The sequence below is a fragment of the Anomaloglossus baeobatrachus genome, chromosome 5, assembly GCF_048569485.1.
Source record: "Anomaloglossus baeobatrachus isolate aAnoBae1 chromosome 5, aAnoBae1.hap1, whole genome shotgun sequence".
Classification (NCBI taxonomy): Eukaryota; Metazoa; Chordata; class Amphibia; order Anura; family Aromobatidae; genus Anomaloglossus; species Anomaloglossus baeobatrachus.
The window spans coordinates 449,186,310-449,213,614 of NC_134357.1; the positions used below are offsets into that span (position 1 = coordinate 449,186,310).

The 27,305-nt window shown below is 49.5% G+C and overlaps 1 protein-coding gene across 2 annotated transcripts in view; it reads right to left on the bottom strand.

Annotated features, from left to right (window-relative positions):
* Window positions 1–27,305, bottom strand: part of RAD21L1 (RAD21 cohesin complex component like 1) — a 102,003-nt gene that overhangs the window by 42,823 nt on the left and 31,875 nt on the right. For both annotated transcript variants that reach the window (XM_075350515.1, XM_075350514.1), the window contains exons 7-8: window positions 23,849–23,944; window positions 12,775–12,888 (exon numbers count right to left, since the gene is read on the bottom strand). In XM_075350515.1, the coding sequence (XP_075206630.1) occupies window positions 12,775–12,888; window positions 23,849–23,944 (210 nt within the window). The remainder of the gene's footprint in view (window positions 1–12,774; window positions 12,889–23,848; window positions 23,945–27,305) is intronic.

The following is a 27,305-nucleotide window of genomic DNA, read 5'->3' on the forward strand; positions in this document are numbered from 1 at the left end:
CAAATCACTAAGATTTGAGTCACCCTTAGAGAAATCGATGGGATACATAGCCTCCGAGCCCCAAGTGAGGGCATCCTCCTCATCTTGAGAGTCAGCTCTTGAGGCAGAGCCGTGGGATGGGGATGGGGAGGAAACCCTGCGCCTTCTCTTAGAAGGACGGGGTCTGGGATCAGATGATGAATCGTCCGTGAGCTCCGATGGACGGAGGTCAGAGGATAGGAGTCCTCTGTCAAGAGTATTAGAGGCACCCTGTGAGGGGGGCTGATGCATATTCATCAAAGTCCTGGACAAAAGCCCCATGGACTCAGCAAATGACTGGGATATGGACCTAGAAAAGGACTCTACGCAGGCCGGGGGTTCAATCACAGGTGCAGCAGCAGCCTGAGAGACCACTGGGGGTGAGACTCCAGGCTGTGGCACCGCCAAGTTAGAGCAGACATCACAATGTGTGAGACATGCTGCTGGAGTGGGGGCTTTGCAGAGAATGAACCCCAGGGAGAATATACAGAGGTCCACAACCGGAGACCGGCTGTGGCTTACCAGACCGCTGAGCGCGGTGTTGTGTGCCCTCCAGATCCCGAAGCCCGGTCCCCCAGTCGCAGCACCTCAGCAGACATGCAGAATGCAGGATGTCCCAGAGCAGAGTGAACTCTGCCTGAGAAGAGGGCGTTCCTATAAAAGAGCGGGAACTGGAGGGCTATAGAGACCTGCAGGGAAGGAGGGACGCCCCAGCAGTGGGGAGTGTCCCTCCCCTGTGTAGAACAGCCGCCGGGAGGAGCCGAACCTGTCCCTCTGCATGAGTGACATGCGAGGGCAGGAAAATGAAACTAGGCCTCCGGCGAAGCCAGGGCCTAAATTTAAGTGGCGAGGCCGACAAGCAGGCACCATCGGCGCGGTTCTCAGGCAAAGAAGGGAATTTTGTTTACTTACCGTAAATTCCTTTTCTTCTAGCTCCTATTGGGAGACCCAGACAATTGGGTGTATAGCTTCTGCCTCCGGAGGCCACACAAAGTATTACACTTTTTTTTTTTTTTTTTTTTAAATCAGATACTTTTTTATTAAAACAGAATACATACAACAGAATAACAAATCGGCATCCAAATTAAATTTATCACATCTATTACCCCTTAAACTCCCCCACCCTGGCAGCAACACTTCTCCCCGATACTACATCCCATTTAGTACACACTTAGGATACCCTTCAACTGTAGTATAGCAACCATCCCGTTGTGCAGGAGGAACAACTAGTAACACAAATAAAACAAAACATACACATCAGAGGTCTCAGACGGCTATCCCGGTCCCAGACCAGTTTATTGGTCCATCACTCGTCTTATTCGCATTGCAGCCAAGGAGACCATAGCTTCTCAAACATTTTAACATTCCCCCTTCTTTCATACACTCCCCGTTCCAGCTGAAGAATACATTTCACCCTTTTAATGTACTCTCCCCTGGTCGGGGGGTCTTTTTTAATCCAGGACCTGGCGATTAGCTTTCTTGCCGCATACAGCAGCCTAGCAATGACAATTTTCATAGTATTTTCCACCCCAAGCTCCTCAACATATCCCAATAGGCATAGCACTGGTTCCCTGGGGAGGACACACCCATATGTTCTTCCTATCTTGTGGATAACCTTAGTCCAAAAGGAGACCAGTCTCGGACAAGACCACATCATGTGAAAAATACCTGCGTCAGATCCCTGACACCTTGGACACTCCGAATTCCTTTTCAACCCCATTTTAAACATCAGTAAGGGAGACCTATATACCCGGTGAATCACGTATAGGTGAGACAGTCTGGCCGGTTCGCTCATGGAAAGTTTAGGGACATACTCCAGGATACTCTCCCACACCTCCTCCGTTATCGGCCCAACTTCCTCCTCCCATTTAGATTTAGCTTTAATTGGGTATTCTAAAAGAAAGGTATGTAGTATATCTTTATACGTGCCACAAATGATCCCTTTAGTGCTTCCTCCGCCCTTACACACATACTCCAGTACCAGGTCAGTCTGTATGGCCACACTTTGTTTAGCCGCTTGGGCTGCAATCGCATGTTTTAATTGTCTGTAGTGGAGCCAGCCGGACGCCGAAGTATTACACTTTAAAAAGTGTAACCCCTCCCCTCTGCCTATACACCCTCCCGTGCATCACGGGCTCCTCAGTTTTGGTGCAAAAGCAGGAAGGAGGAAACTTATAAATTGGTCTAAGGTAAATTCAATCCGAAGGATGTTCGGAGAACTGAAAACCATGAACCAAAAGAACAATTCAACATGAACAACATGTGTACACAAAAGAACAACAGCCCGAAGGGAACAGGGGCGGGTGCTGGGTCTCCCAATAGGAGCTAGAAGAAAAGGAATTTACGGTAAGTAAAAAAAATTCCCTTCTTCTTTGTCGCTCCATTAGGAGACCCAGACAATTGGGACGTCCAAAAGCAGTCCCTGGGTGGGTAAAAGAATACCTCGATAAAAAGTGCCGAAAACGACCCCATCTTACAGGTGGGCAACCGCCGCCTGAAGGACTCGCCTACCTAGACTGGCGTCTGCCGAAGCATAGGCATGCACCTGATAGTGTTTTGTGAAAGTGTGCAGACTAGACCAGGTAGCTGCCTGACACACCTGCTGAGCCGTAGCCCGGTGCCGCAGTGCCCAGGACGCACCCACGGCTCTGGTAGAATGGGCTTTCAACCCTGAAGGAAGTGGAAGCCCAGAAGAACGGTAGGATTCAAGAATCGGTTCCTTGATCCATCGAGCCAAGGTTGACTTGGAAGCCTGCGAACCCTTACGCTGGCCAGCGACAAGAACAAAGAGGGCATCTGAACGGCGCAGGGGCGCCGTGCGAGACACGTAGAGCCGGAGTGCTCTCACTAAATCTAATGAGTGCAAATCCTTTTCACATTGGTGAACTGGATGAGGGTAAAATGAGGGTAAGGAGATATCCTGATTGAGATGAAAAGGGGATACCACCTTAGGGAGAAATTCCGGGACCGGACGTAGAACCACCTTATCCTGGTGAAAAACCAGGAAGGGGGCTTTGCATGACAGCGCTGCCAGCTCCGACACTCTGCGGAGCGATGTAACTGCCACTAGAAATGCCACCTTTTGCGAAAGACGTGATAAAGAGACCTCCCGCAGCGGCTCGAAAGGTGGCTTCTGAAGAGCCGTTAGCACCCTATTGAGGTCCCAGGGTTCCAGCGGACGCTTGTAAGGTGGGACTATGTGGCAAACTCCCTGCAGGAACGTGCGGACCTGCGGAAGCCTGGCTAGACGCTTTTGAAAAAATACGGAAAGCGCCGATACTTGTCCCTTGAGAGAGCCGAGAGACAAACCCTTGTCCATTCCGGATTGAAGGAATGAAAGAAAAGTGGGTAAGGCAAAGGGCCAGGGAGTAAAACCCTTGTCAGAGCACCAGGATAAGAAGATCCTCCAAGACCTGTGATACATTTTGGCGGACGTTGGTTTCCTGGCCTGTCTCATAGTGGCAATGACATCTTGAGATAACCCTGAGGACGCTAGGAGCCAGGACTCAATGGCCACACAGTCAGGTTGAGGGCCGCAGAATTCAGATGGAAAAACGGCCCTTGAGACAGCAAGTCTGGGCAGTCTGGGAGCGCCCACGGTTGACCCACCGTGAGATGCCACAGATCCGGGTACCACGACCGCCTCGTCCAATCTGGAGCGACGAGAATGGCGCGATGACAGTCGGACCTGATTTTGCGCAACACTCTGGGGAGCATCGCCAGAGGAGGAAACACATAGGGAAGTCGAAACTGCGACCAATCCTGAACTAATGCGTCCGCCGCCAGAGCTCTGTGATCTTGAGACCGGGCCATGAATGCCGGGACTTTGTTGTTGTGCCGTGACGCCATGAGAACGACGTCCGGCGTCCCCCAGCGGCAACAGATCTCTCGAAACACGTCTGGGTGAAGAGACCATTCCCCCGCGTCCATGCCCTGTCGGCTGAGAAAATCTGCTTCCCAGTTTTCTACGCCCGGGATGTACACTGCGGAGATCGTGGAGGCTGTGGCTTCCACCCACTGCAGAATTCGTCGGACTTCCTAGAAGGCTTGACGACTGCGAGTGCCGCCTTGGTGGTTGAGGTAAGCGACGGCCGTGGCGTTGTCCGACTGGATTCGGATCTGCCTGCCCTCCAGCCACCGATGAAAGGCCAATAGGGCTAGAAACACTGCCCTTATCTCCAGAATATTGATCTGAAGGGATGACTCTATCGGAGTCCAGGTTCCCTGAGCCCTGCGGTGGAGAAAAACCGCCCCCCACCCTGACAGGCTCGCGTCCGTCGTGACCACAGCCCAGGTGGGGGGTAGGAAGGATTTCCCCTGCGACAGAGAGTTGGGAAGGAGCCACCACTGAAGTGACGTCTTGGTTGCAATGGAAAGAGAGACGTTCCTGTCGAGTGAAGTCGACCTCCTGTCCCATTTTCGGAGAATTTCCCACTGGAGTGGCCGCAGATGGAATTGCGCGAACGGCACTGCCTCCATCGCTGCCGCCATCTTCCCCAGGAAGTGCATGAGGCGCCTCAAGGGGTGTGACTGACCCCGAAGAAGAGATTGCACCCCTGCCTGCAGAGAAAGCTGTTTGTCCCGCGGTAGCATGACTACCGCTGACTGAGTATGAAACTCCATCCCAAGGTACGTCAGTGATTGGGTCGGTGTCAACTTGGATTTTGGGAAGTTGATTATCCAACCGAACTGCTGGAGAGTCGCCAGAGCGACGGAAAGGCTGTTTTGACACGCCAACTGAGAGGGTGCCTTGACCAGAAGATCGTCTAAGTAGGGAATCACCGAGTGGCCCTGAGAGTGTAGGACCGCCACAACAGATGCCATGACCTTGGTGAACACCCGTGGGGCTGTCGCCAGGCCGAAAGGCAATGCCACGAACTGAAGGTGTTCGTCCCTGATGGCGAAGCGCAAAAAGCGTTGATGTTCGGGTGCGATCGGCACATGGAGATAAGCATCCTTGATGTCGATCGATGCTAGGAAGTCTCCTTGTGACATTGAAGCGATGACAGAGCGGAGAGATTCCATCCGAAACCGTCTGGTGCTCACATGTCTGTTGAGTAATTTGAGGTCCAGAACGGGACGGAACGAGCCGTCCTTCTTTGGCACCACAAACAAGTTGGAGTAAAAGCCGCGACCATGTTCCTGGGGGGGAACAGGGATCACAACTCCTTCTGTTTTCAGAGCGTTCACCGCCTGAAAAAGTGCATCGGCTCGCTCGGGGGCGGAGATGTTCTGAAGAAACGAGTCGGAGGATGAGAGCTGAACTCTATCCTGTAACCGTGAGACAGAATGTCTCTCACCCATCGGTCTTGAACATGTGGCCACCAGGCGTCGCAAAAGCGGGAGAGCCTGCCACCGACCAAGGATGCGGTTCGGGGATGCCGAGAGTCATGAGGAGGCCGCCTTGGAAGCAGTGCCTCCTGCGGCCTTTTGGGGGCGTGACTTAGCCCGCCACGCATAGGAGTTCCTCTGGCCTTTCTCCGGCCTGCTGGACGAAGAGGATTGGGGCTTGGCGGAGGGACGAAAGGACCGAAACCTCGGTTGTATCTGTCGTTGCTGAGGTCTCTTTGGCTTAGACTGGGGCAAGGAGGAGTCCTTTCCCTTAGATTCCTTAATAATGTCATCCAATCGTTCGCCAAACAATCGGTCGCCAGCAAACGGAAAACTGGTTAAGAACCTCTTGGAAGCCGAGTCTGCCTTCCATTCACGCAGCCACATGGCCCTGCGGACTGCCACAGAGTTAGCGGATGCCACCGCTGTACGGCTAGCAGAGTCTAAAACTGCGTTCATGGCGTAGGAAGAAAAAACTGACGCCTGGGAAGTCAAAGACGTAACCTGCGGAGCAGAATTACGTGTAACCGCATTAATCTCAGCCAGACAAGCTGAGATAGCTTGTAGTACCCACACGGCTGCAAAGGCCGGGGAAAAAGACGCGCCCGTGGCTTCATAGATGGATTTCATCAGGAGCTCTATCTGCCTGTCAGTGGCATCCTTTAGCGATGATCCATCTGCAACCGATACCACAGATCTAGCCGCCAATCTAGAGACTGGGGGATCCACCTTGGGACATTGAGCCCAACCCTTGACAACGTCAGAAGGGAAGGGGTAACGTGTGTCAGTAAGGCGCTTAGTAAAGCGCTTGTCCGGAACCGCTCTGGGCTTCTGGACAGCATCTCTGAAGTTAGAGTGATCGAAAAACGCACTCCGTGTATGTTTAGGGAACCGAAACTGGTGTTTCTCCTGCTGAGAAGTCGACTCCTCTACAGGTGGCGGTGGGGGAGAGATATCTAACACCTGGTTGATGAACGAGATAAGATCATTTACTATGGCGTCCCCGTCAGGTGTATCAAGATTGAGGGCAACGTCAGTGTCAGAGCCCTGAACTGCGACGTCCGCCTCGTCCTCCAGAGAGTCCTCACGCTGGGAACCTGAGCAGCATGAAGAAGTCGGGGGAAGAGTCCCAGCGTGCCCGCTTAGCCGGTCTGGGACTGTGGTCCGGGCCGGAGTCCTCCACATGAGACCTAGGGCCCCCCCCTGGGAACGTGCTGCGGCGCGGGCAGAGAGGGGCCTGGGGGTGAAGATCCAACAGGGCCCGGGGCCTGTGTAGGGACCGGTCTGGACTGCAAAGCTTCAAGCAGCTTGGCAGACCATTTGTCCATAGACTGAGCCATGGAATGTGAGAGTGACTCAGAGAGTTTTTTAGCAAAAACTGCAAACTCTGTCCCTGCCGCCTGGACAGGGGGAGCAACGGATTCTACCTGAGCCGAGGGGCCCACTAGTGACCGAGGCTCTGGTTGTGGAAGCAAAACAGGGGTTGAGCATTGCTCACAGTGAGGGTAGGTGGAACCTGCAGGTAACTTAGCCGCACAAGAGGTACAGGTCGCAAAATAACCCTGTGTCTTGGCCCCCTTGCTCCTTGTGGACGACATGCTGTTGTCTCCTAGGAGAGTGATCACTGAGGGTATAAGGGGAGGGTATACAGCCCGACCGAACAGAAGTATATAAATATATATAGTATCTATTCCGGCACCCTAAGGGGACCAGCACCGGGTGACCGGTGTGGCTTACCGACCGCTAAAAAGCGGAGTGTGTGTCCTCCAGATTCCCTGCCTTAGGTCTCCCAGCGTTGCAGAGCTCTTTCCAGGAAATCTTCCACAGGCAGAATGCCAAAGAAATGGCTGCCGGAGCTCTCAGGGGAGGAGAGAAGCCGGGGGCGGCGTTAGAAAAGTGCGGGAATCTGGAGTCCCCACAGTGATCAGTGAGGGGGGGGGGAACATACAGGATGCCCTGGCCCTCACAGCCGACGTCAGGTCGGCAGTCCCGCCCTTATCCCTGATAGACAGGTCCGGGGGCGGGAGTTTTGCTACTAGGCCGCAATTGAAGCCGGGGACTAAATTTAATACCGCGGCCGACAAACAGGCACGGTCGGCGCGGAAGTCCGCCGGCCGTCACAAATAAGCAGCTGCTGCAGCGTCCGGGATGTAGGCGCTCCATGCACATCCCCCATGGGGGTACAGAGTACCTTAGTGATCCAGGGCCCGGTCCCTGAGGATAAACAAACTCCTGTCCGACAGATTCCCCCAGGGGCTGCGGAGGGAGCACGGTCCCAGTGACTGGATGACCGCTCAGGATCCCACTTCTCCCAGAGCCGCTAAGGGATGGTGAAGGAGACGGCATGAGGATCCTGCCTTTGTACCCACAATGGGTACCTCAACCTTAACAGCACCGCCGACAAAGTGGGGTGAGAAGGGAACATGCCGGGGGCCCCGTGGGGGCCCACTTTTCTTCCAACCGATATAACTAAAATGAGAAGATGAGTGGATGTGTGCCTCCTTCCACACAAAGCATAAAACTGAGGAGCCCGTGATGCACGGGAGGGTGTATAGGCAGAGGGGAGGGGTTACACTTTTTAAAGTGTAATACTTTGTGTGGCCTCCGGAGGCAGAAGCTATACACCCAATTGTCTGGGTCTCCCAATGGAGCGACAAAGAAAGCTAGAGAACCCGCCGGAAAAGTTAAAACAATCACATACAGCATACTCTCCCCTTACAATAAAGAACCGGGACCCCCAACATAAACGTCTCAGGTACTTAGCTGCTGAGACGCAGGGCCATGTCCCTGGGGATGAGTGCTCCGGTCCAACAGAATCCTCAAGGGGCTGTGGATGGAGACCGGACTCCTGCCAGGCATGGAGACCGTGCTGGCTCCCACTTCAAGCCAGAGCCCAGAAGGGATGGTGAAGGAGCGCGGCATGTAAGGCTGAAGCCTTGTAAATCAACCTTAACAACATCGCCGACACAGTGGGGTGAGAAGGGACATGCCGGGAGTCCAGACATGGACCCGCTTTTCTTCAAACTCTTTCCAAAAGTCAAACAAATCAGATGAGAATGCATGTGTGGATGTATGCCCCCTGACACAAAGCAATAAACTGGCTAGGACTGGCTACCAGGGGGTGTATAAGCTCAGAGGGAGGAGCTACACTTTTAAGTGTAGTACTTTGTGTGTCCTCCGGAGGCAGAAGCTAAACACCCATGGTCTGGGTCTCCCAAAGGAACGATAAAGAAAAAAAAAATGACTTACACTATTACAGCGGAAAGCCAGCTAGTAATTAACTGGTCTTTTTGCTGCTAGAACCGTTCTCGAATGTATCTAGAACTATCGAGCTTTAGCAAAAAGCTCGAGTTCTAGTTCGATCTAGAACAGCCCCCAAAATCACTCGAGCCGCGAACTGGAGAACCACGAACCGCGCTCAACTCTACCCACTACCCCATTAGCCTTCTGTAATATAGAATGTGTAGTACAGAGATTATGGTAGAAATTTGCTAAGAATTGGGTTTCATATGCCAGTTCTAAGTGAGGCTAACCATACTCAACCAAACGTATTACACACTTTTTAATAAGTTTGTAGCACCTTTTAGCTCCCCATTAATACATTTATACTTGCTCTAAACAGATGTACATTTGTACCATAATTTAGGACAACATCTTGTGTAAATTAGGGTGAATCTGTTGATACAAAAGATTTGCCAACAATATCTTCTTCGTAACAATTTATACCCACCACTTAAAGTGGCAAGAATAAGGGGTACTTTGCACGTTGCAACATCGCTACTGCGATATCGTCGGGGTCAAATCGAAAGTGACGCACATCTGGCGCCAGTAACGATGTCGCAACGTGTAACGCCTAGATGCACCGATAAACAATCGCAAAAGCGTCGAAAATCGATGATCTGTGTAGTGTCGGTCATTTCCATAATTTCGCTGCAGCGACAGGTACGATGTTGTTCCTCATTCCTGTGGCAGCACACATCGCTGTGTATGAAGCTGCAGGAGTGAGGAACATCTCCTTACCTGCGTCCCGCCTGCAATGAGGAAGGAAGGAGGTGGGTGGGATGTTTACGTCCCGCTCATTTCCGCCCCTCCGCTTCTATTGGCCGCCTGCCGTGTGACGTCGCAGAGCCAGAGCGACGTCGCAGTGCAGGTAAGTGCGTGTGAAGCTGCCGTAGCGATAATGTTCGCTACGGTAGCTATCACAAGAGATCGCAGCTGCGACGGGGGCGGGGACTATCACGCTCGGCATCGCTACAATCGGCTAGCGATGTCGCAGTGTGCAAAGTACCCCTAAGAATATCACGTTTTGAGTAAATGTTCCCTTGCTACAAAACTTATGAAATGTTTATTTATTTTATTTTTTTGTACCATTAAACTGGCGTATATCTGACAGTTAATTCCCACCTATGGGGGAATTTACTAAAACTGGTGTTTCATGCAACGCCCACTGGAGTAAGTTGCCCCAAATTTATTGAGAAGCAGACACCTCTCAATAAATTTGGAATATCTTGGGCCACAACTTGGAATGGCAGGGGCAGACACAGATACAAGTGGGTCTCTGTGCAACAACAGTATGTTCTCTTTGAAGTCTGATAATGAAGAAGCTTGTTTGAAGGTTGGCAACTGAAAGTGGGCTCCCTTATATTTTAGACCAGTGGTTTGTAATTTCAATAACATTAAAGCTCCAAATACACATTAGACTAATGTTGACCAAACCTGCCAATATCAAATTTATAGTCGGGAGACATATCAATCCAGCAGGTCCGATTGTGGATTGCTCATTGTATTGTCTCCTGGAGATAAGCCATTTCTGGCGATGGCTCTCTCATAAAGGACATGGGAGCACTCAACTAAAAAAGCACTATTGTCAATAACAGAGGTATCCAACATGGCTGACGACCATCTAATATGTACAGTTAGGTCCAGAAATATTTGGACAGTGACACAAGTTTTGTTATTTTAGCTGTTTACAAAACATGTTCAGAAATACAATTATATATATAATATGGACTGAAAGTGCACACTCCCAGCTGCAATATGAGAGTTTTCACATCCTGAATCGGAGAAAGGGTTTAGGAATCATAGCTCTGTAATGCATAGCCTCCTCTTTTTAAAGGGACCAAAAGTAATTGGACAAGGGACTCTAAGGGCTGCAATTAACTCTGAAGGCATCTCCCTCGTTAACCTGTAATCAATGAAGTAGTTAAAAGGTCTGGGGTTGATTACAGGTGTGTGGTTTTGCATTTGGAAGCTGTTGCTGTGACCAGACAACATGCGGTCTAAGGAACTCTCAATTGAGGTGAAGCAGAACATCCTGAGGCTGAAAAAAAAGAAAAAATCCATCAGAGAGATAGCAGACATGCTTGGAGTAGCAAAATCAACAGTCGGGTACATTCTGAAAAAAAAGGAATTGACTGGTGAGCTTGGGAACTCAAAAAGGCCTGGGCGTCCACGGATGACAACAGTGGTGGATGATCGCCGCATACTTTCTTTGGTGAAGAAGAACCCATTCACAACATCAACTGAAGTCCAGAACACTCTCAGTGAAGTAGGTGTATCTGTCTCTAAGTCAACAGTAAAGAGAAGACTCCATGAAAGTAAATACAAAGGGTTCACATCTAGATGCAAACCATTCATCAATTCCAAAAATAGACAGGCCAGAGTTAAATTTGCTGAAAAACACCTCATGAAGCCAGCTCAGTTCTGGAAAAGTATTCTATGGACAGATGAGACAAAGATCAACCTGTACCAGAATGATGGGAAGAAAAAAGTTTGGAGAAGAAAGGGAACGGCACATGATCCAAGGCACACCACATCCTCTGTAAAACATGTTGGAGGCATCGTGATGGCATGGGCATACACGGCTTTCAATGGCACTGGGTCACTTGTGTTTATTGATGACATAACAGCAGACAAGAGTAGCCAGATGAATTCTGAAGTGTACCGGGATATACTTTCAGCCCAGATTCAGCCAAATGCCGCAAAGTTGATCGGACGGCGCTTCATAGTACAGATGGACAATGACCCCAAGCATACAGCCAAAGCTACCCAGGAGTTCATGAGTGCAAAAAGTGGAACATTCTGCAATGGCCAAGTCAATCACCAGATCTTAACCCAATTGAGCATGCATTTCACTTGCTCAAATCCAGACTTAAGACGGAAAGACCCACAAACAAGCAAGACCTGAAGGCTGCGGCTGTAAAGGCCTGGCAAAGCATTAAGAAGGAGGAAACCCAGCGTTTGGTGATGTCCATGGGTTCCAGACTTAAGGCAGTGATTGCCTCCAAAGGATTCGCAACAAAATATTGAAAATAAAAATATTTTGTTTGGGTTTGGTTTATTTGTCCAATTACTTTTGACCTCCTAAAATGTGGAGTGTTTGTAAAGAAATGTGTACAATTCCTACAATTTCTATCAGATATTTTTGTTCAAACCTTCAAATTAAACGTTACAATCTGCACTTGAATACGGTTGTAGAGGTTTCATTTCAAATCCAATGTGGTGGCATGCAGAGCCCAACTCGCGAAAATTGTGTCACTGTCCAAATATTTCTGGACCTAACTGTATGTCAGCCTTTATGCTATAATTTACACCAATTTTTGGCAAATAAATAAATATATCTGTCAGGCTGTGGTTCGCCGAACCAACTTTTAGAAGTGGTGAGAGCAGTTGAAAATCTATAAAGATCCTGCAGAAAATGAAATAAATATTTACTCATGTGCTTATTGTCCACTGTTAGGGGTACTTTGCACACTACGATATTGCAGGCGCGATGTCGGTGGGGTCAAATCAAAAGTGACGCACATCCGGCGTCACTGTCGATATCGTAGTGTGTAAATCCTTTATGATACGATTAACGAGCGCAAAAGCGTCGTAATCATATCATCGGTGTAGTGTCCGACATTTCTATAATGTAGCTGCAGCGACGGTATGATGTTGTTCCTCGTTCCTGCGGCAGCACACATCGCTGTGTGAGAAGCCGCAGGAGCGAGTAACATCTCCTACCTGCATCACCGCGTCTCACGCCAGCTATGCGGAAGGACGGAGGTGGGCGGGATGTTTCCGTCCCGCTCATCTCCGCCCCTCCTCTTCTATTGGCTGCCTGCCGTGTGACGTCACTGTGACGCCACACGACTCTCCCCCTTAGTAAAGAGGCGGGTCGCCCGCCAGAGCAACGTCGCAGGGCAGGTGAGTGCATGTGTAGCTGCCGTAGCGATAATGTTCACTACAGCAGCAATCACAAGATATCGCTACTGCGACGGGGGCGGGGACTATCGCGCTCGACATCGCAGTATCGGCTTGCAATGTCGCAGCGTGCAAAGTACCCCTAAATTTCAGATTGTACGTATAAATTTATAAGAAACTATAATAGATAAATCACATTATGTAGCAAAGCTTATGCTTTTTTTTATTCCCACTCTGTACCGGAATCATCGACAGGCTCCAGGACAAAGCCAATTTCTTCATCAGGGACCAGGGTTGTGGTGTTTGCAACATCAGCATCTTCTAAAGGTAACTCATGAGTTTCATCCAGATAATCTGCATGAAGAAAATAATATTAATTAATCAATTTTTATTGTACGTAGCATCAGCAGATTACTACATACCTGAGGAAGATATCAGTCTGGGAATATAAAGAAAAATCAGGACTACAATGGAAATCTAGGACTTATTCCAGCACACGGATGTTTTCTTTGCAGTTATTGTTTACTTCTGCATAAAATGTAAAACTACTGTGTACTGAAGTTGTCATTGGATGCATACACTTCTCCAAATTAGCAACTGGCAAATCAAAAAACTGAAAAGAACACCTCCAGAAAAATAAAACCTTCAAAACCCTTGAGGAATTGTTTCAAAATAGGAAAAAAAACCTCTCGTAAAATAAAACATTTCCTGAAGCGGTTTCTGATTGAAAAACTTGTGGTTTTGAATGCTTCTAAAAACTGTAATTGAACCTGTGTGGAGTGCAGGACAGGGGCACTCTGTACTTGGCGTTATATGGTTCCAAAATAGTAGAGCAAATCCAACAAGCAATGGTTGCTTTAGAGGCAGAAAGACCTCATCAGGGTCCTTCCGGCATGACAACCCAAGAGTTAGGGGTACTTTGCACACTGCGACATAGCTAGGTCATTTTACACATGTGCGATCTAGAAAGATCGCACTTGCGATCTAGAATTTCACATCGCTAACGAGATCGCTAGCGATGTCGCAGCGTGCAAAGTACCCTTTAGAATGTCTGAATGCAGTTGTCACTGCAAATAGTGATGCACGGCGCTGACCAAACTTAAATTGTTTAGGGATCACTCTGTTGGATGAGAGAAGAATTGATTAAAGATAGTACAATTTTCTTGTTAAGGTGAAAAGAAAAAAACATCTTGTGAAGGAAGGTACCAACATAAAACCACCTTGTTCATGTGGCAGAAAAAAAACGTATAGAGACAAAATAGAGCTGCCAGTTCAGATACTAATCTGATGAAAGTGATCACCACTAGGAAACCCACTGTAAAGTAAAGTAGAAGCAGAGAACTGTCCCAGATTGCTTCAAAGGGAGAACACTGTAAGGCATTAAGCATCAGGTTGAGATCCCATGGATCCAAGGGGAACTGGTAAAGAGTAACGAAGTGACCTACACTTGAAGGAAGTCCAAATTTGAGATTTGGAAGCTAGGCTCCATTGAAAAAGGATGGACAGAGCTAAAACTTGGTCCTTAGGGGAATTTTGGGCCCGATTGGACTGTAGACCTGACTGCAAAAAAACAAGGAAAGTAAAGAGAGAGAAGTATATAGAAGCAACCTCGTTGAATTCACACCGGGCCTTCCAAGTGCGACGGTAAATACAAGACAAGGATGGCTTTGTGCCTTAATCATGGTCTGCACAATTTTATCAGAAAAACTTGAAGATTTCAGAACTATGGCTTTACCAGCCATGCCAATAAATTAAGGGGCCGTGAATTCAAGTAGAAGAGGGGACAATAGATCTGGTTAAAGTTGAAGTCTCTATGGAATTTTTGCAAGAAGATTGACTATTTTCACATACCAGGATCTTCTGGTCCAGTCCAGGGCCATCAGAATTATAGGTACTCTTCCGACTTCATCTTCTTCAGCAACTTGGGTAGCAGAGGTAGAGGAGAAAGCAGGTAAAGAACAGAAAATTGAGACCATGCAATCGCCAGAGTGTTAGTGTTGACCGCAAGAGAGTTGCAAGATCAGGACACGAACTGAGGAACTTTGCGGTTCCAGTACCACAAAGTGCTTCAGTTCGTGTCCAGATCTTGCAACCATCTGATGCCATCAGATCTGCTTCTAGAATGCCCCCCTTCCCTAGTGGCAGATCTGATGAAGACATCCGGCCGGTTGCAGAGAACACTCTGCTTGTTGAACAGTTTCAGGTCCAGAATGAACTGAACAGTCATTCTTGTACATGACAAAAAGATTTGAATAAAACCCTTTGGAGTGTTTATGTATGGGAACTGAAATAATAACGTCTGATCAGACCAGGGAGGTGATGGCTTGGGAAAAACTGTCGACTAAGGAGGGGTTCCATGGAGACTGAGATAGGAAAATTGATTGTGTGGAAGGACAGTGAATTATATCTTGAATCTGGAGGAGACAATTTCCCTGACCCAAGCATCACCTGAAGAATGTTCTGTGGTGGAATAACCCCATCACGCTGACGAAAACATTATCCTAACGTCTCTGTGAATACCAAGATGAAGCTGGTTTTAAGGATTGTCTATTTTTATCTTGCGGTTCATAGTACTTCTCCTTGCAATTCAAAGAGAATTGTCAAAAGGGACAAAACTGATGATGCCTTCCTTTCACTCAAAAATGGGACTTTTTGATCTGGCCTGTGAGAGGAGGATGCTCTTAACGCCGATGACTTCCAAAATTAACTTTTCCTACTTGAAGCCCAAAAAGTGTGCCCCTGAAAAGTAAGGTCCTTGAGGGATTTTTTGCATTCAAGAACTTAAGCCAAAGCATGCAGCAGATCGCCACAATGTTGCTTGAACTTCGGGCAGAACAGATAGCGGATTCAAGGGAGGCAGGGCAGATACTTACCTGCATGGCCAATTTGTTCTGTGAGATATGCCGTTTCAGTTGTATGGGCTGCAGAAAGAATGCCTTGACATTGGTATTCGGCCCATGCAATAACTCCCTTAAAACTCCAAGTAGAGGTAAAAGCTGGTCACAAGGCAGAGACTGCTGCTTCAAATGCAGACATGGCCAAGAACTCCACAAGGCTACCTGTGGGGTCCTTGAGAAATGCTGCATCTGAAAAAGGAAGGGTCATAAACTTGGATAGGCGAGAGACTGAAGGGTGATATAAAATGTCAATATGTTTCCGTCTATAGAAATGTCTTTCAGGGTCTGCTCACTCTTTGATCAGCACTTCCCTGAATTCATTGTGATTGCAAAAAAAATAAACATTTGGTGGTGCATCTGACTTTTCTGAAATACACTGCCTTTGCAGGGGGAGAGGGCGCCTCTTCTTTTCAGTTTAGAGACTGGCTCACAAGACTGTCGACCATGTCTCTCAGCTTCAGCACCATGTCTCTCAGCTGCACCACCTGATTGGAATCCAGTTCCAAGTTTGAGTCGGATTTATGGTCTAATTTGTTTAAGGACTGACCTTGAAGAAGTGCAGTATGGAACTTGTGGAGAGAGAAGGAGAACTAGATGAGGAATACACTTTAGGTCTCTTAGATTGCTGCTGCAATCTGCTATAATGGGACGGAGTAATAGGTGGGTCTGACTGTCTGATCACAGTACCAAGTGCAGTGGTTGACATTAGTAGGCGTTCCTCCATTGTGACCAGGGTCTGGGACACCTTGCCCATCTCGGATACTAAATGAAACAGAGTAAGGGTTTACGCAGGTGGGTATATTCCTGTTGCAGGCTGTTGTGGGCTTCTTCGCTGGAGGAGGCAGGGGGACCAAGTGAAAGAAAGCGGCACAGGTTGTGATGGCTTAGCCAGAGGGGAATTTGTTTTTACATGACATGCAGGCAAAATGGGTTACCAGTGGAGCAGGAGATAAAATAATGCCAGTAGAGGGCGAGCTGCAGAGATACTAATTGTTGGCCCCCTGAGTCAGACAGCCCACTCAGTCTAGAACAGGAGTGGAGGCTGCCATCTGTTTGGCTATGTTTACCAGGGCACCGCTCTGAAAGGTCTCTGTGTCCTAGAGGACCAGGCTGAGGGGTCTGAGGTTCTGGCTTCGCCACCCTCGAGAGCACACAGGAGCTGCTTGTACCAAGCAGCAGCATACATAGCATAGATGGTGACATTTAGGGAGACAAGAAGGGGCAGGCACAGGTTGAAGCGCAAAAAGAGAGCCTGCGTGCGAACTTGATTAGTCGGAAAGGTGGGGGGCATGGTCGCAAGCACTGCTAGGTCACAAATGAAGCCAAGAACTAAATTTGAATCACAGCCACGTGATGGAACCGGACAGGCTGCAGGGCACGCTGCAAACATAAAAAAGGGTACAGATTAAGATATAATAACATGAGAGTAAATAACAGTGCCAGGAGGTAGAGCAAAGCCACAGAAAAAAAAAGAGAACTATGCACAATAACAATGCAGGTGCCACAGATGTGATGGCCAATGGAGCCAGCGCAATGCGGCAGGATGTGGAAAGGGACTCTACCTGCCTGTTATGAAGAGGTGTCCTGTGGTCCAGGTCTACCTCTCATTCTTCACTCTGTGCAATGTGCCACGCTTCGGTGGGCGGGCAGGAGACAAAAGGCAAAAAGGACCATCCCATCTGCAACAGTACCTGAACTTCAACTATGTCAGTACAGGGTCCTGACATCCAGACAAAAGAGTATACTGCCTAGGGATTTATAGACTGTGCTCTCCACCTTTTGTCGAGATTTCAAAAATGTGAATTCAAATCTGTTACCCTAATCTAAATGGGAAGAGAGAAGATTAGTAAAAGACACCACAGGCAGAAACCAGTCTGGAGCTCAAAACTGGCGTCTGCCTCCTACATGACACTAAGCTAAACTGGGTAGCCAGTAGGCGGGTGTAGCTTTCTGAGGAAGGAGATGACTGTTTTTTCTTTAAGTGTATTTCTTTGTGTCAGCCTCCAAGTGGCAGCAGCATACACCCATGGTTTCCTATGTTCCCCAATGAAGGGACCGAGAAAAATCATTTTTCCATAGAAATGCAAATGAAGGGAATTTTGTTTACTTACCGTAAATTCCTTTTCTTCTAGCTCCAATTGGGAGACCCAGACAATTGGGTGTATAGGCTATGCCTCCGGAGGCCGCACAAAGTATTACACTAAAAGTGTAAAGCCCCTCCCCTTCTGCCTATACACCCCCCGTGCTCCCACGGGCTCCTCAGTTTTGGTGCAAAAGCAAGAAGGAGGAAAAAAAATTATAAACTGGTTTAAAGTAAATTCAATCCGAAGGAATATCGGAGAACTGAAACCATTCAACATGAACAACATGTGTACACAAAAAAACAGGGGCGGGTGCTGGGTCTCCCAATTGGAGCTAGAAGAAAAGGAATTTACGGTAAGTAAACAAAATTCCCTTCTTCTTTGTCGCTCCATTGGGAGACCCAGACAATTGGGACGTCCAAAAGCAGTCCCTGGGTGGGTAAAATAATACCTCGTAATGGAGCCGTAAAACGGCCCCTTCCTACAGGTGGGCAACCGCCGCCTGAAGGACTCGTCTACCTAGGCTGGCATCCGCCGAAGCATAGGTATGCACCTGATAGTGTTTCGTGAAAGTGTGCAGGCTCGACCAGGTAGCCGCCTGACACACCTGCTGAGCCGTAGCCTGGTGCCTCAAAGCCCAGGACGCGCCCACGGCTCTGGTAGAATGGGCCTTCAGCCCTGCGGGAACCGGAAGCCCAGCAGAACGGTAAGCTTCGAGAATTGGCTCCTTGATCCACCGAGCCAGGGTTGATTTGGAAGCCTGTGACCCTTTACGCTGGCCAGCGACAAGGACAAAGAGTGCATCCGAGCGGCGCAGGGGCGCCGTACGAGAAATGTAGAGTCTGAGTGCTCTCACCAGATCGAACAAGTGCAAATCCTTTTCACATTGGTGAACTGGATGAGGACAAAAAGAGGGTAAGGAGATATCCTGATTGAGATGAAAAGGGGATACCACCTTGGGGAGAAATTCCGGAACCGGACGCAGAACCACCTTGTCCTGGTGAAACACCAGGAAAGGGGCTTTGCACGACAACGCTGCTAGCTCAGACACTCTCCGAAGAGAGGTGACTGCTACTAGGAAGACCACTTTCTGCGAAAGGCGTGAGAGAGAAATATCCCTCATTGGCTCGAATGGTGGTTTCTGAAGAGCCACCAGCACCCTGTTCAGATCCCAGGGTTCTAACGGCCGCTTGTAAGGAGGAACGATGTGACAAACCCCCTGCAGGAACGTGCGTACCTGTGGAAGTCTGGCTAGGCGCTTCTGGAAAAACACAGAGAGCGCTGAGACTTGTCCCTTAAGGGAGCCGAGCGACAAACCCTTTTCAAGTCCAGATTGAAGGAAGGACAGAAAAGTGGGCAAGGCCAAAGGCCAGGGAGAAAAACCCTGAGCAGAGCACCATGACAGGAAAATTTTCCACGTCCTGTGGTAGATCTTGGCGGACGTTGGTTTCCTAGCCTGTCTCATAGTGGCAATGACCTCTTGAGATAATCCTGAAGACGCTAGGATCCAGGACTCAATGGCCACACAGTCAGGTTGAGGGCCGCAGAATTCAGATGGAAAAACGGCCCTTGAGACAGCAAGTCTGGTCGGTCTGGTAGTGCCCACGGTTGGCCGACCGTGAGATGCCACAGATCCGGGTACCACGACCTCCTCGGCCAGTCTGGAGCGACGAGGATGACGCGGCGGCAGTCGGCCCTGATCTTGCGTAACACTCTGGGCAACAGTGCCAGCGGAGGAAACACATAAGGGAGCTGAAACTGCGACCAATCCTGAACTAAGGCGTCTGCCGCCATAGCTCTGGGATCTTGAGACCGTGCCATGAACGTCGGTACCTTGTTGTTGTGCCGGGACGCCATGAGGTCGACGTCCAGCACCCCCCAGCGGCAACAGATCTCCTGAAACACGTCCGAGTGAAGGGACCATTCCCCTGCGTCCATGCCCTGGCGACTGAGATAATCTGCTTCCCAGTTTTCCACGCCCGGGATGTGAACTGCAGAGATGGTGGAGGCCGTGGCTTCCACCCACATCAAGATCCGCCGGACTTCCTGGAAGGCTTGCCGACTGCGTGTGCCGCCTTGGTGGTTGATGTATGCCACCGCTGTGGAATTGTCCGACTGAATTCAGATCTGCTTGCCTTCCAGCCACTGCTGGAACGCTTTCAGGGCAAGGTACACTGCCCGTATTTCCAGAACATTGATCTGAAGTGAGGACTCTCGCCGGGTCCACGTACCCTGAGCCCTGTGGTGGAGAAAAACCGCTCCCCACCCTGACAGACTCGCGTCCGTCGTGACCACCTCCCAGGATGGGGGTAGGAAGGATTTCCCCTTCGATAATGAAGTGGGAAGAAGCCACCACCGAAGGGAAGCTTTTGTCGCCTGAGAGAGAGAGACGTTCCTGTCGAGGGACGTCGGCTTCCTGTCCCATTTGCGAAGGATGTCCCATTGAAGAGGACGCAGGTGAAACTGCACGAAAGGGACTGCCTCCATTGCTGCCACCATCTTCCCCAGGAAGTGCATGAGGCGCCTCAAGGGGTGTGCCTGACCTTGAAGGAGAGATTGTACCCCCTTCTGTAGCGACCGCTGCTTGATCAGCGGAAGCTTCACTATCGCTGAGAGGGTATGAAACTCCATGCCAAGATATGTCAGCGATTGGGCCGGTGTCAGATTTGACTTTGGAAAATTGATGATCCACCCGAAACTCTGGAGAGTCTCCAGAGTAGCGTCGAGGCTGTGTTGGCATGCCTCTTGAGAGGGTGCCTTGATCAGGAGATCATCCAAGTAAGGGATCACCGAATGACCCTGAGAGTGGAGGACCGCTACTACAGTAGCCATAACCTTGGTGAAAACCCGTGGGGCTGTTGCCAGGCCGAACGGCAGTGCCACGAACTGCAGGTGTTCGTCTCCTATGGCGAAGCGCAAGAAGCGCTGGTGCTCTGGAGCAATCGGTACGTGGAGATAAGCATCTTTGATATCGATCGATGCAAGGAAATCTCCCTGGGACATTGAGGCGATGACGGAGCGGAGGGATTCCATCCGGAACCGCCTGGTCTTTACGTGTTTGTTGAGCAGTTTCAGGTCCAGGACAGGACGGAAAGACCCGTCCTTCTTTGGGACCACAAACAGGTTGGAGTAAAAACCGTGACCCTGTTGCTGAAGAGGAACAGGGACCACCACTCCTTCTGCCTTCAGAGTGCCCAGCGCCTGCAGAAGAGCCTCGGCTCGCTCGGGAGGCGGGGATGACCTGAAGAATCGAGTCGGGGGACGAGAGGTGAACTCTATCTTGTAACCGTGAGACAGAATGTCTCTCACCCAGCGGTCTTTTACCCGTGGCAGCCAGGTGTCGCAAAAGCGGGAGAGCCTGCCACCGACCGAGGATGCAGATTGCGGAGGCCGAAAGTCATGAGGAAGCCGCTTTGGTAGCGGCACCTCCTGTGGTCTTTTTAGGACGTGACTTAGACCGCCATGAATCAGAGTTCCTTTGATCTTTCTGAGGCCTTTTGGACGAGGGGAATTGGGACCTGCCCGCGCCCCGAAAGGACCGAAACCTCGCCTGCCCCCTCCTCTGTTGGGGTATGTTCGGTTTGGGCTGGGGTAAGGATGTATCCTTTCCCTTGGATTGTTTGATGATTTCATCCAAACGCTCGCCAAACAATCGGTCGCCAGAAATTGGCAAACTAGTTAAGCGCTTTTTGGAAGCAGAATCTGCCTTCCATTCCCGTAGCCACAAGGCCCTGCGGAGTACCACCGAATTGGCGGATGCAACCGCCGTACGGCTCGCAGAGTCCAGGACAGCATTAATAGCGTAAGACGCCATTGCTGACGTCTGAGCGGTTATGGACGCCACCTGCGGCGCGGAAGTGCGTGTGGCTGCGTCAATTTGCGCTTGACCTGCTGATATAGCTTGTAGCGCCCATACGGCTGCGAATGCTGGGGCAAAAGAAGCGCCGATAGCTTCATAGATGGATTTCAACCAGAGCTCCATCTGCCTGTCAGTGGCATCTTTGAGTGAAGCCCCATCTTCAACTGCAAGTATGGATCTAGCCGCCAGTCTGGAGATTGGAGGATCCACCTTGGGACACTGAGTCCAACCTTTGACCACGTCAGGGGGAAAGGGATAACATGTATCCTTAAGGCGCTTAGAAAAACGCTTATCTGGACAATCATGGTGATTCTGGACTGCCTCTCTGAAATCAGAGTGGTCCAGAAACATACTCGGTGTACGCTTGGGAAACCTGAAACGGAATTTCTCCTGCTGAGAAGCTGACTCCTCCACCGGAGGAGCTGAGGGAGAAATATCCAACATTCGATTGATGGACGCAATAAGATCGTTCACTATGGCGTCCCCGTCCGGAGTATCAAGATTGAGAGCGGCCTCAGGATCAGAATCCTGATCAGCTGTCTCCGCGTCATCAACCAGAGATTCCCCTCGCTGAGACCCTGAACAACATGATGATGTCGAGGGAATTTCCAAGCGAGCTCGCTTAATCGGTCTGGGGCTGGGGTCCGTGTCAGAGCCCCCAGCCTGGGATCTATGAGATACCCCGGGGGGACATTGTTGGTCCAACTGAGGGGGGCCAGGGAACAATGACTCAGCAGAGTCCCTGTGCTGAGATACCGGTCTGGACTGCAAGGCTTCTAGTATCTTAGCCATAGTTTCAGAGAGTTTATCTGTAAAGACTGCAAACTCCGTCCCTGTCACCTGGAGAGTGTCAGCAGGTGGCTCCCCCTGGGCCCCTCTTAGCAGAGGCTCCGGCTGAGCAAGTGCAGTAGGGGCCGAGCAGTGCACACAATGAGGGTCAGTGGAACCTGCCGGTAGCGGCGTCGTACATGCGGCGCAGGCAGCATAGTAAGCCTGTGTTTTGGCACCCCTGCCTTTTGTGGGCGCCATGCTATTGTCTTCCCTGAGCAACACAATAGAGTATATAGCCAGAAAACAACTGTGCACTATACAGTGTAAAGTATATACCATAAACATATAATTACACTTCTGCACAATGGGGCTAGCACCACAGGTGCTGCTTACCACCCGCTTAAAGCAGTTGTGAGGCCACCAGAATCCCTGCCTGGGTCTCCCAGAATTTGTCCCCCTCTGCAGCGTCCGAGGAGCTGACAGGAATGGCTGCCGGCGTCCTGAGGAGAGGAGGGAGCCGTGGGCGTGACCCAGAAAGTGCGGGAACTGGTGCCCCACAGTGCACAGTGAGGGGGGTGGAGTATGCAAAGCATTCTCCAGCCCTCATTGCTGCTCGTCTGTACAGCGTCCCGCCCTTCCCCTGCTTGTCAGGGCTGTGGGCGGGAGGAAGAAAGACTAGGCCGCAAAAGCCGGGGACTCGAGTAATAAGCGTGGCCGCCGTAAAAGCGCGGCCGCGCGGAAGTCCCCGGCGCACTACAAGTCCCAGCCGCGCCTCAGTGTTAAACATGGCGGCGGCGGTCAGCGCGGTAGTCCCCCTACATAAACACACTCAGCGACGCTGAGTGTGTAATGGCACATTTAACCCGGTCAGCGCCGCGGTCCCCGGTGCACTAGCACACCCAGCAATGCTGGAGTGTTGCTGTGCTCGGTCCCCACGGGGACACAGAGTACCTCCAAGTAGCAGGGCCATGTCCCTGAACGATACCCGGCTCCTATCCAGCAGGCTCCCAGGAGTTGTGGATGAAGCACGGTCTCAGTGCCTGGAGACCGATAGGATCCCACTTCACCCAGAGCCCTAAGGGGGATGGGGAAGGAAAACAGCATGTGGGCTCCAGCCTCCGTACCCGCAATGGATACCTCAACCTTAACAACACCGCCGACAAGAGTGGGGTGAGAAGGGAGCTGGGCCCACTTTTCTTCCATCCGACATAGTCAGCAGCTGCTGCTGACCAATCTATGGAGCTGTGCGTGCATGTCTGCCTCCTTCGCACAAAGCATAAAAACTGAGGAGCCCGTGGGAGCACGGGGGGTGTATAGGCAGAAGGGGAGGGGCTTTACACTTTTAGTGTAATACTTTGTGCGGCCTCCGGAGGCATAGCCTATACACCCAATTGTCTGGGTCTCCCAATGGAGCGACAAAGAAATTCATTTTTTTAATGTTAATTATCACTTTTTCTGGTAGGTTTTGGCTTGAAAAAAATGTTATATGCACATACACATGAAAGCCCTCTGTTTGCATTTTTTTCAATACGTTCCTCTAACAGTAATGTTGACACCCTTTGCACAGCAAAAGTTCAGCAATGATACATTGGCTGTTATACAACTACTAAATTATTAATTCTAATAAGCAAATGCTGAATACCAATAAGGTAGCCAGAATGATTCATCAAGTGTTCCCATTTTCTAATTCTAAGCAGAGCGCTTACCCTCTGGTGGCTGATCTTCTGGAGGAAGCATTACATCTTGGCCTATATCTTTGTTTACACTTAGTTCATAGGATTCATCAAAAAGCTGGTTGTTATCTAAATAAAAAACAAACAAAAAAAGTGCGAGATCATGTTTCTGAGGGGGCCTCAAGGACCAACAGGGGGAGACGCAAGGGAGGGTTGTTTCTGTGGCATCCATATAGCACAGACTTCAATTAAATACCTGGGAATACATATAGGGAGAACGATGGAATCGATCTACGAGCTAAATTACGGACCGTTCATAAGGAAAATTATAACACAAATTAAGGGATGGAAGGGTCTGCCTCTACCAGTTCTGGCAAGATGTCACCTGATAAAAATGATGAGCTTTCCTAGATTACTATATCCATTCCAGACAATCCCGTTATTACTAAAACTAAAGGATGTGAATAGACTGAACTCTGCGTATGCGGATTTTGTATGGAGGGGAAAGAAACCCAGAATAAAATTGCGTACACTGATGAAGTCAGCGGAGGAGGGAGGACTTAGCTTCCCAGATGTTCGGGGATATAATCTGGTGTGTATAATGAGGCATGTGTTGGATTGGATGAGAGGGATGAGTAGGCACTCAGACTACGGTATGGAAGCTAAGTATGCATCACCATGGGATTTGACGTCCATTCTACACTCTCCACTGTCCAAGGTGGAAAGGCACATAAGGAGCTCAACCATATTCCGAGACACTATGTTAACCTGGAAATCAGTGAGAAAGAAACTGAGTCTTTCATGGAAAGTGTCTAAGTACTTGAACCCTTGGGCATCTCCAAACTTCCCCTTGGGAAGAGAAAACAAGCTGTTTATTAGATGGAAAGAGAAGGGCATTAGGTGGGTGAAAGACGTTATGAATGTGGAGGAGAGAAGGTGGATGACAGGCAAAGAAGTGCTAGATAAGTATGACCTCAATAGCTCGCATATTATCCAATATGAACAATTAAAATTTGGGGTGCTTGGAGATTTGAGTGAGCTTGGAAGGGAACTGAACAGAAGTTTGATTGATGAACTTATGGAAGGTGATACATAATAGGAGGACAAAGGAGATCAGGCAACAATGTGCATGTAAAAAATTCAATTTTATTAGATAAAATCGCATAAAGTCAACTGGTACAAAAAACACATAATAAAGACAAGTCAAGCCTGAATGTGGGAATATAGAAAAAGTGGTAAGAAGTGTGGGCAAACCGATGCCGCACAACCTGCCCCTGTACAATACAGGGGTAAATGTGTATGAGGCCGTCACATTCCAAAGTTATGTAGCATGGTGATTCAGTGACAAGGTGACAACCCCATGGAGAAAAAACAAACATGCAGCAACGTGCTATATGTCAGTATCATAAGTTTGAAAGACAAATGTCAGGATGTACTTTCTCCATACAGGCACACCATAACAGTGATGGCACTATGCCGCAGGGACACCCAGGCTAGGATAAAGAAAGAAAAACGTATCCCAGCATAAATATGCACAGTGGGTTCATCCCAGCATGGGTGGCCCAGCATGCAGGAAGGCAGGGCAAGTAGACAATACCTGAGTAGTGTGGCAGGGCAGGTTGTAGAGGCAGGGAGCCTCCTTGACAGCTGTTTCGCCTATGCCTTTATCGAAAGGAGGTGTTGATGCTACGTGTATGCACCATTTTTATTTAGGGGCCAGCAAGTGTATATAATCAGCCTGATTGCGATGTTTACACTGCGCATGCGCCGGCGCCGGAGTACGGAGGGCGGCAGGGAACAGAAAGCCTGATGTGTACGGCGCACGCGCGGGACCACAGGACGCGTCACTATGGTACCCGGGCGCGCGCACCAGTCAGGCTCGCTCCCAGCAGCCGCCCGCAGTCAGCACGCCAAAGGACGCGCAACATCACAGTCCGGTGACCGTAAGAGACGTTCGCTGGCGGTCATACAATATATAAATATTACAATAAGTAAGATGAGACAAGGATTTCAGTTGTAAGACCACCAATGACACAATGGGGCCAATGTATAGTAGAAGGGTATTCTTGTCCAAAAGAAGGAAAGATAAAAAAGGGACCTAAAAGAGGGAAAAATAAAATGGGAAAAGTAAATAACAGGTAAAAACAAACACAGTTAAAATAAGGAAGCCCACCTTAGACCACTTATACAAACCGTCGGCAGGGCACCGTCGGGCAGCTCAACCAGTTCATGGATGACCTTAATTCCAATTTTCTTAATATCAAACTGACATACAGATCCAGTAAAACGCAGCTGGATTTTTTGGATATTAATATTTATGTGGATGTGTTGGGGGGCATTCAAACCGACGTCTTCCGCAAGGACACGTCGGTGAATGCCCTCCTACACGCATCCTCGGGTCATACCATGTCAACCATACGCGCCATCCCGACCTGACAGTTCTTGAGGATGAAGCGGATCTGCTCTACTTCTTCCACCTTTGAAAGCCAGTCGTCCGATCTCCGATGCAGGTTTAGAGCGAGGGGGTATAGCAATAGATGTATCAAAAAAGGCTATTTGTGTGCAAAAAATACCCCCAGAGAACATCTTCTCCAATACAAACAACGTCGGCCAACCATGGACAGTGAGATCCGGTTTATTGGGACATTTAATCATGAATGGGACATGGTGAGGGGAATCCTTGAGAGGCACTGGCCGGTATTGTTTACCGAGTCTACCTTGGCCGGAGTGCTTCCTAGGAGACCCCTCATGACGGCTAGACGGGCGAAGAACCTGGGGGATCTTCTCGTCAGGAGCCATTACATTCCCCCTAGACAAAATCATTTTGGGTCTAGGGGTCCCCTCTGGGGCTGCTTCCCATGCGGCCATTGTGCCGCATGTGGCAATATCATCAGGGCACCTACATTTGCCTCTTCGGATGGTAAAAAGGTGTTCTCCATCAATGATTATATTACATGCAGTACCACACACGTGGTTTACTACGCCACATGCTCGTGCTCCCTGATCTATGTTGGGCTCACGTCCCGTGAGCTCCGCATTAGGGTCAGGGAGCACGTGAGAGACATTCTTGCGGCTGCCTCAGTGGAGGACACCACTTTGCTGAAAACATTGCCCCGCCACTTTAGAGCTGTCCATAACTGTAGCCCCAAATCCTTACAGATCAGGGGCATTGATGTCATCCACGGGGGTGTTCGGGGCGGCAATCTACGCAAGATTCTCGCTCAGCGGGAGTCGAGGTGGATTGTCTCCCTGAACACCCTCGTGCCCTTTGGTTTAAATGAAGTGGTCAGTTATGCTCCATTTCTATGATGCTTTTCTTCTTCTTTACATCCATCCATGCATGTCTTATTGGATAGACTGTGGAGTGGAGTTTTTATATTCCACTGCCTTAGTAAATTACTTTTTCCCTCGGTCCCCTGTGCCACACATGTAGTGTGTGACACAGGTTATATATAGTTTGTATAACTGGTCTAAGGTGGGCTTCCTTATT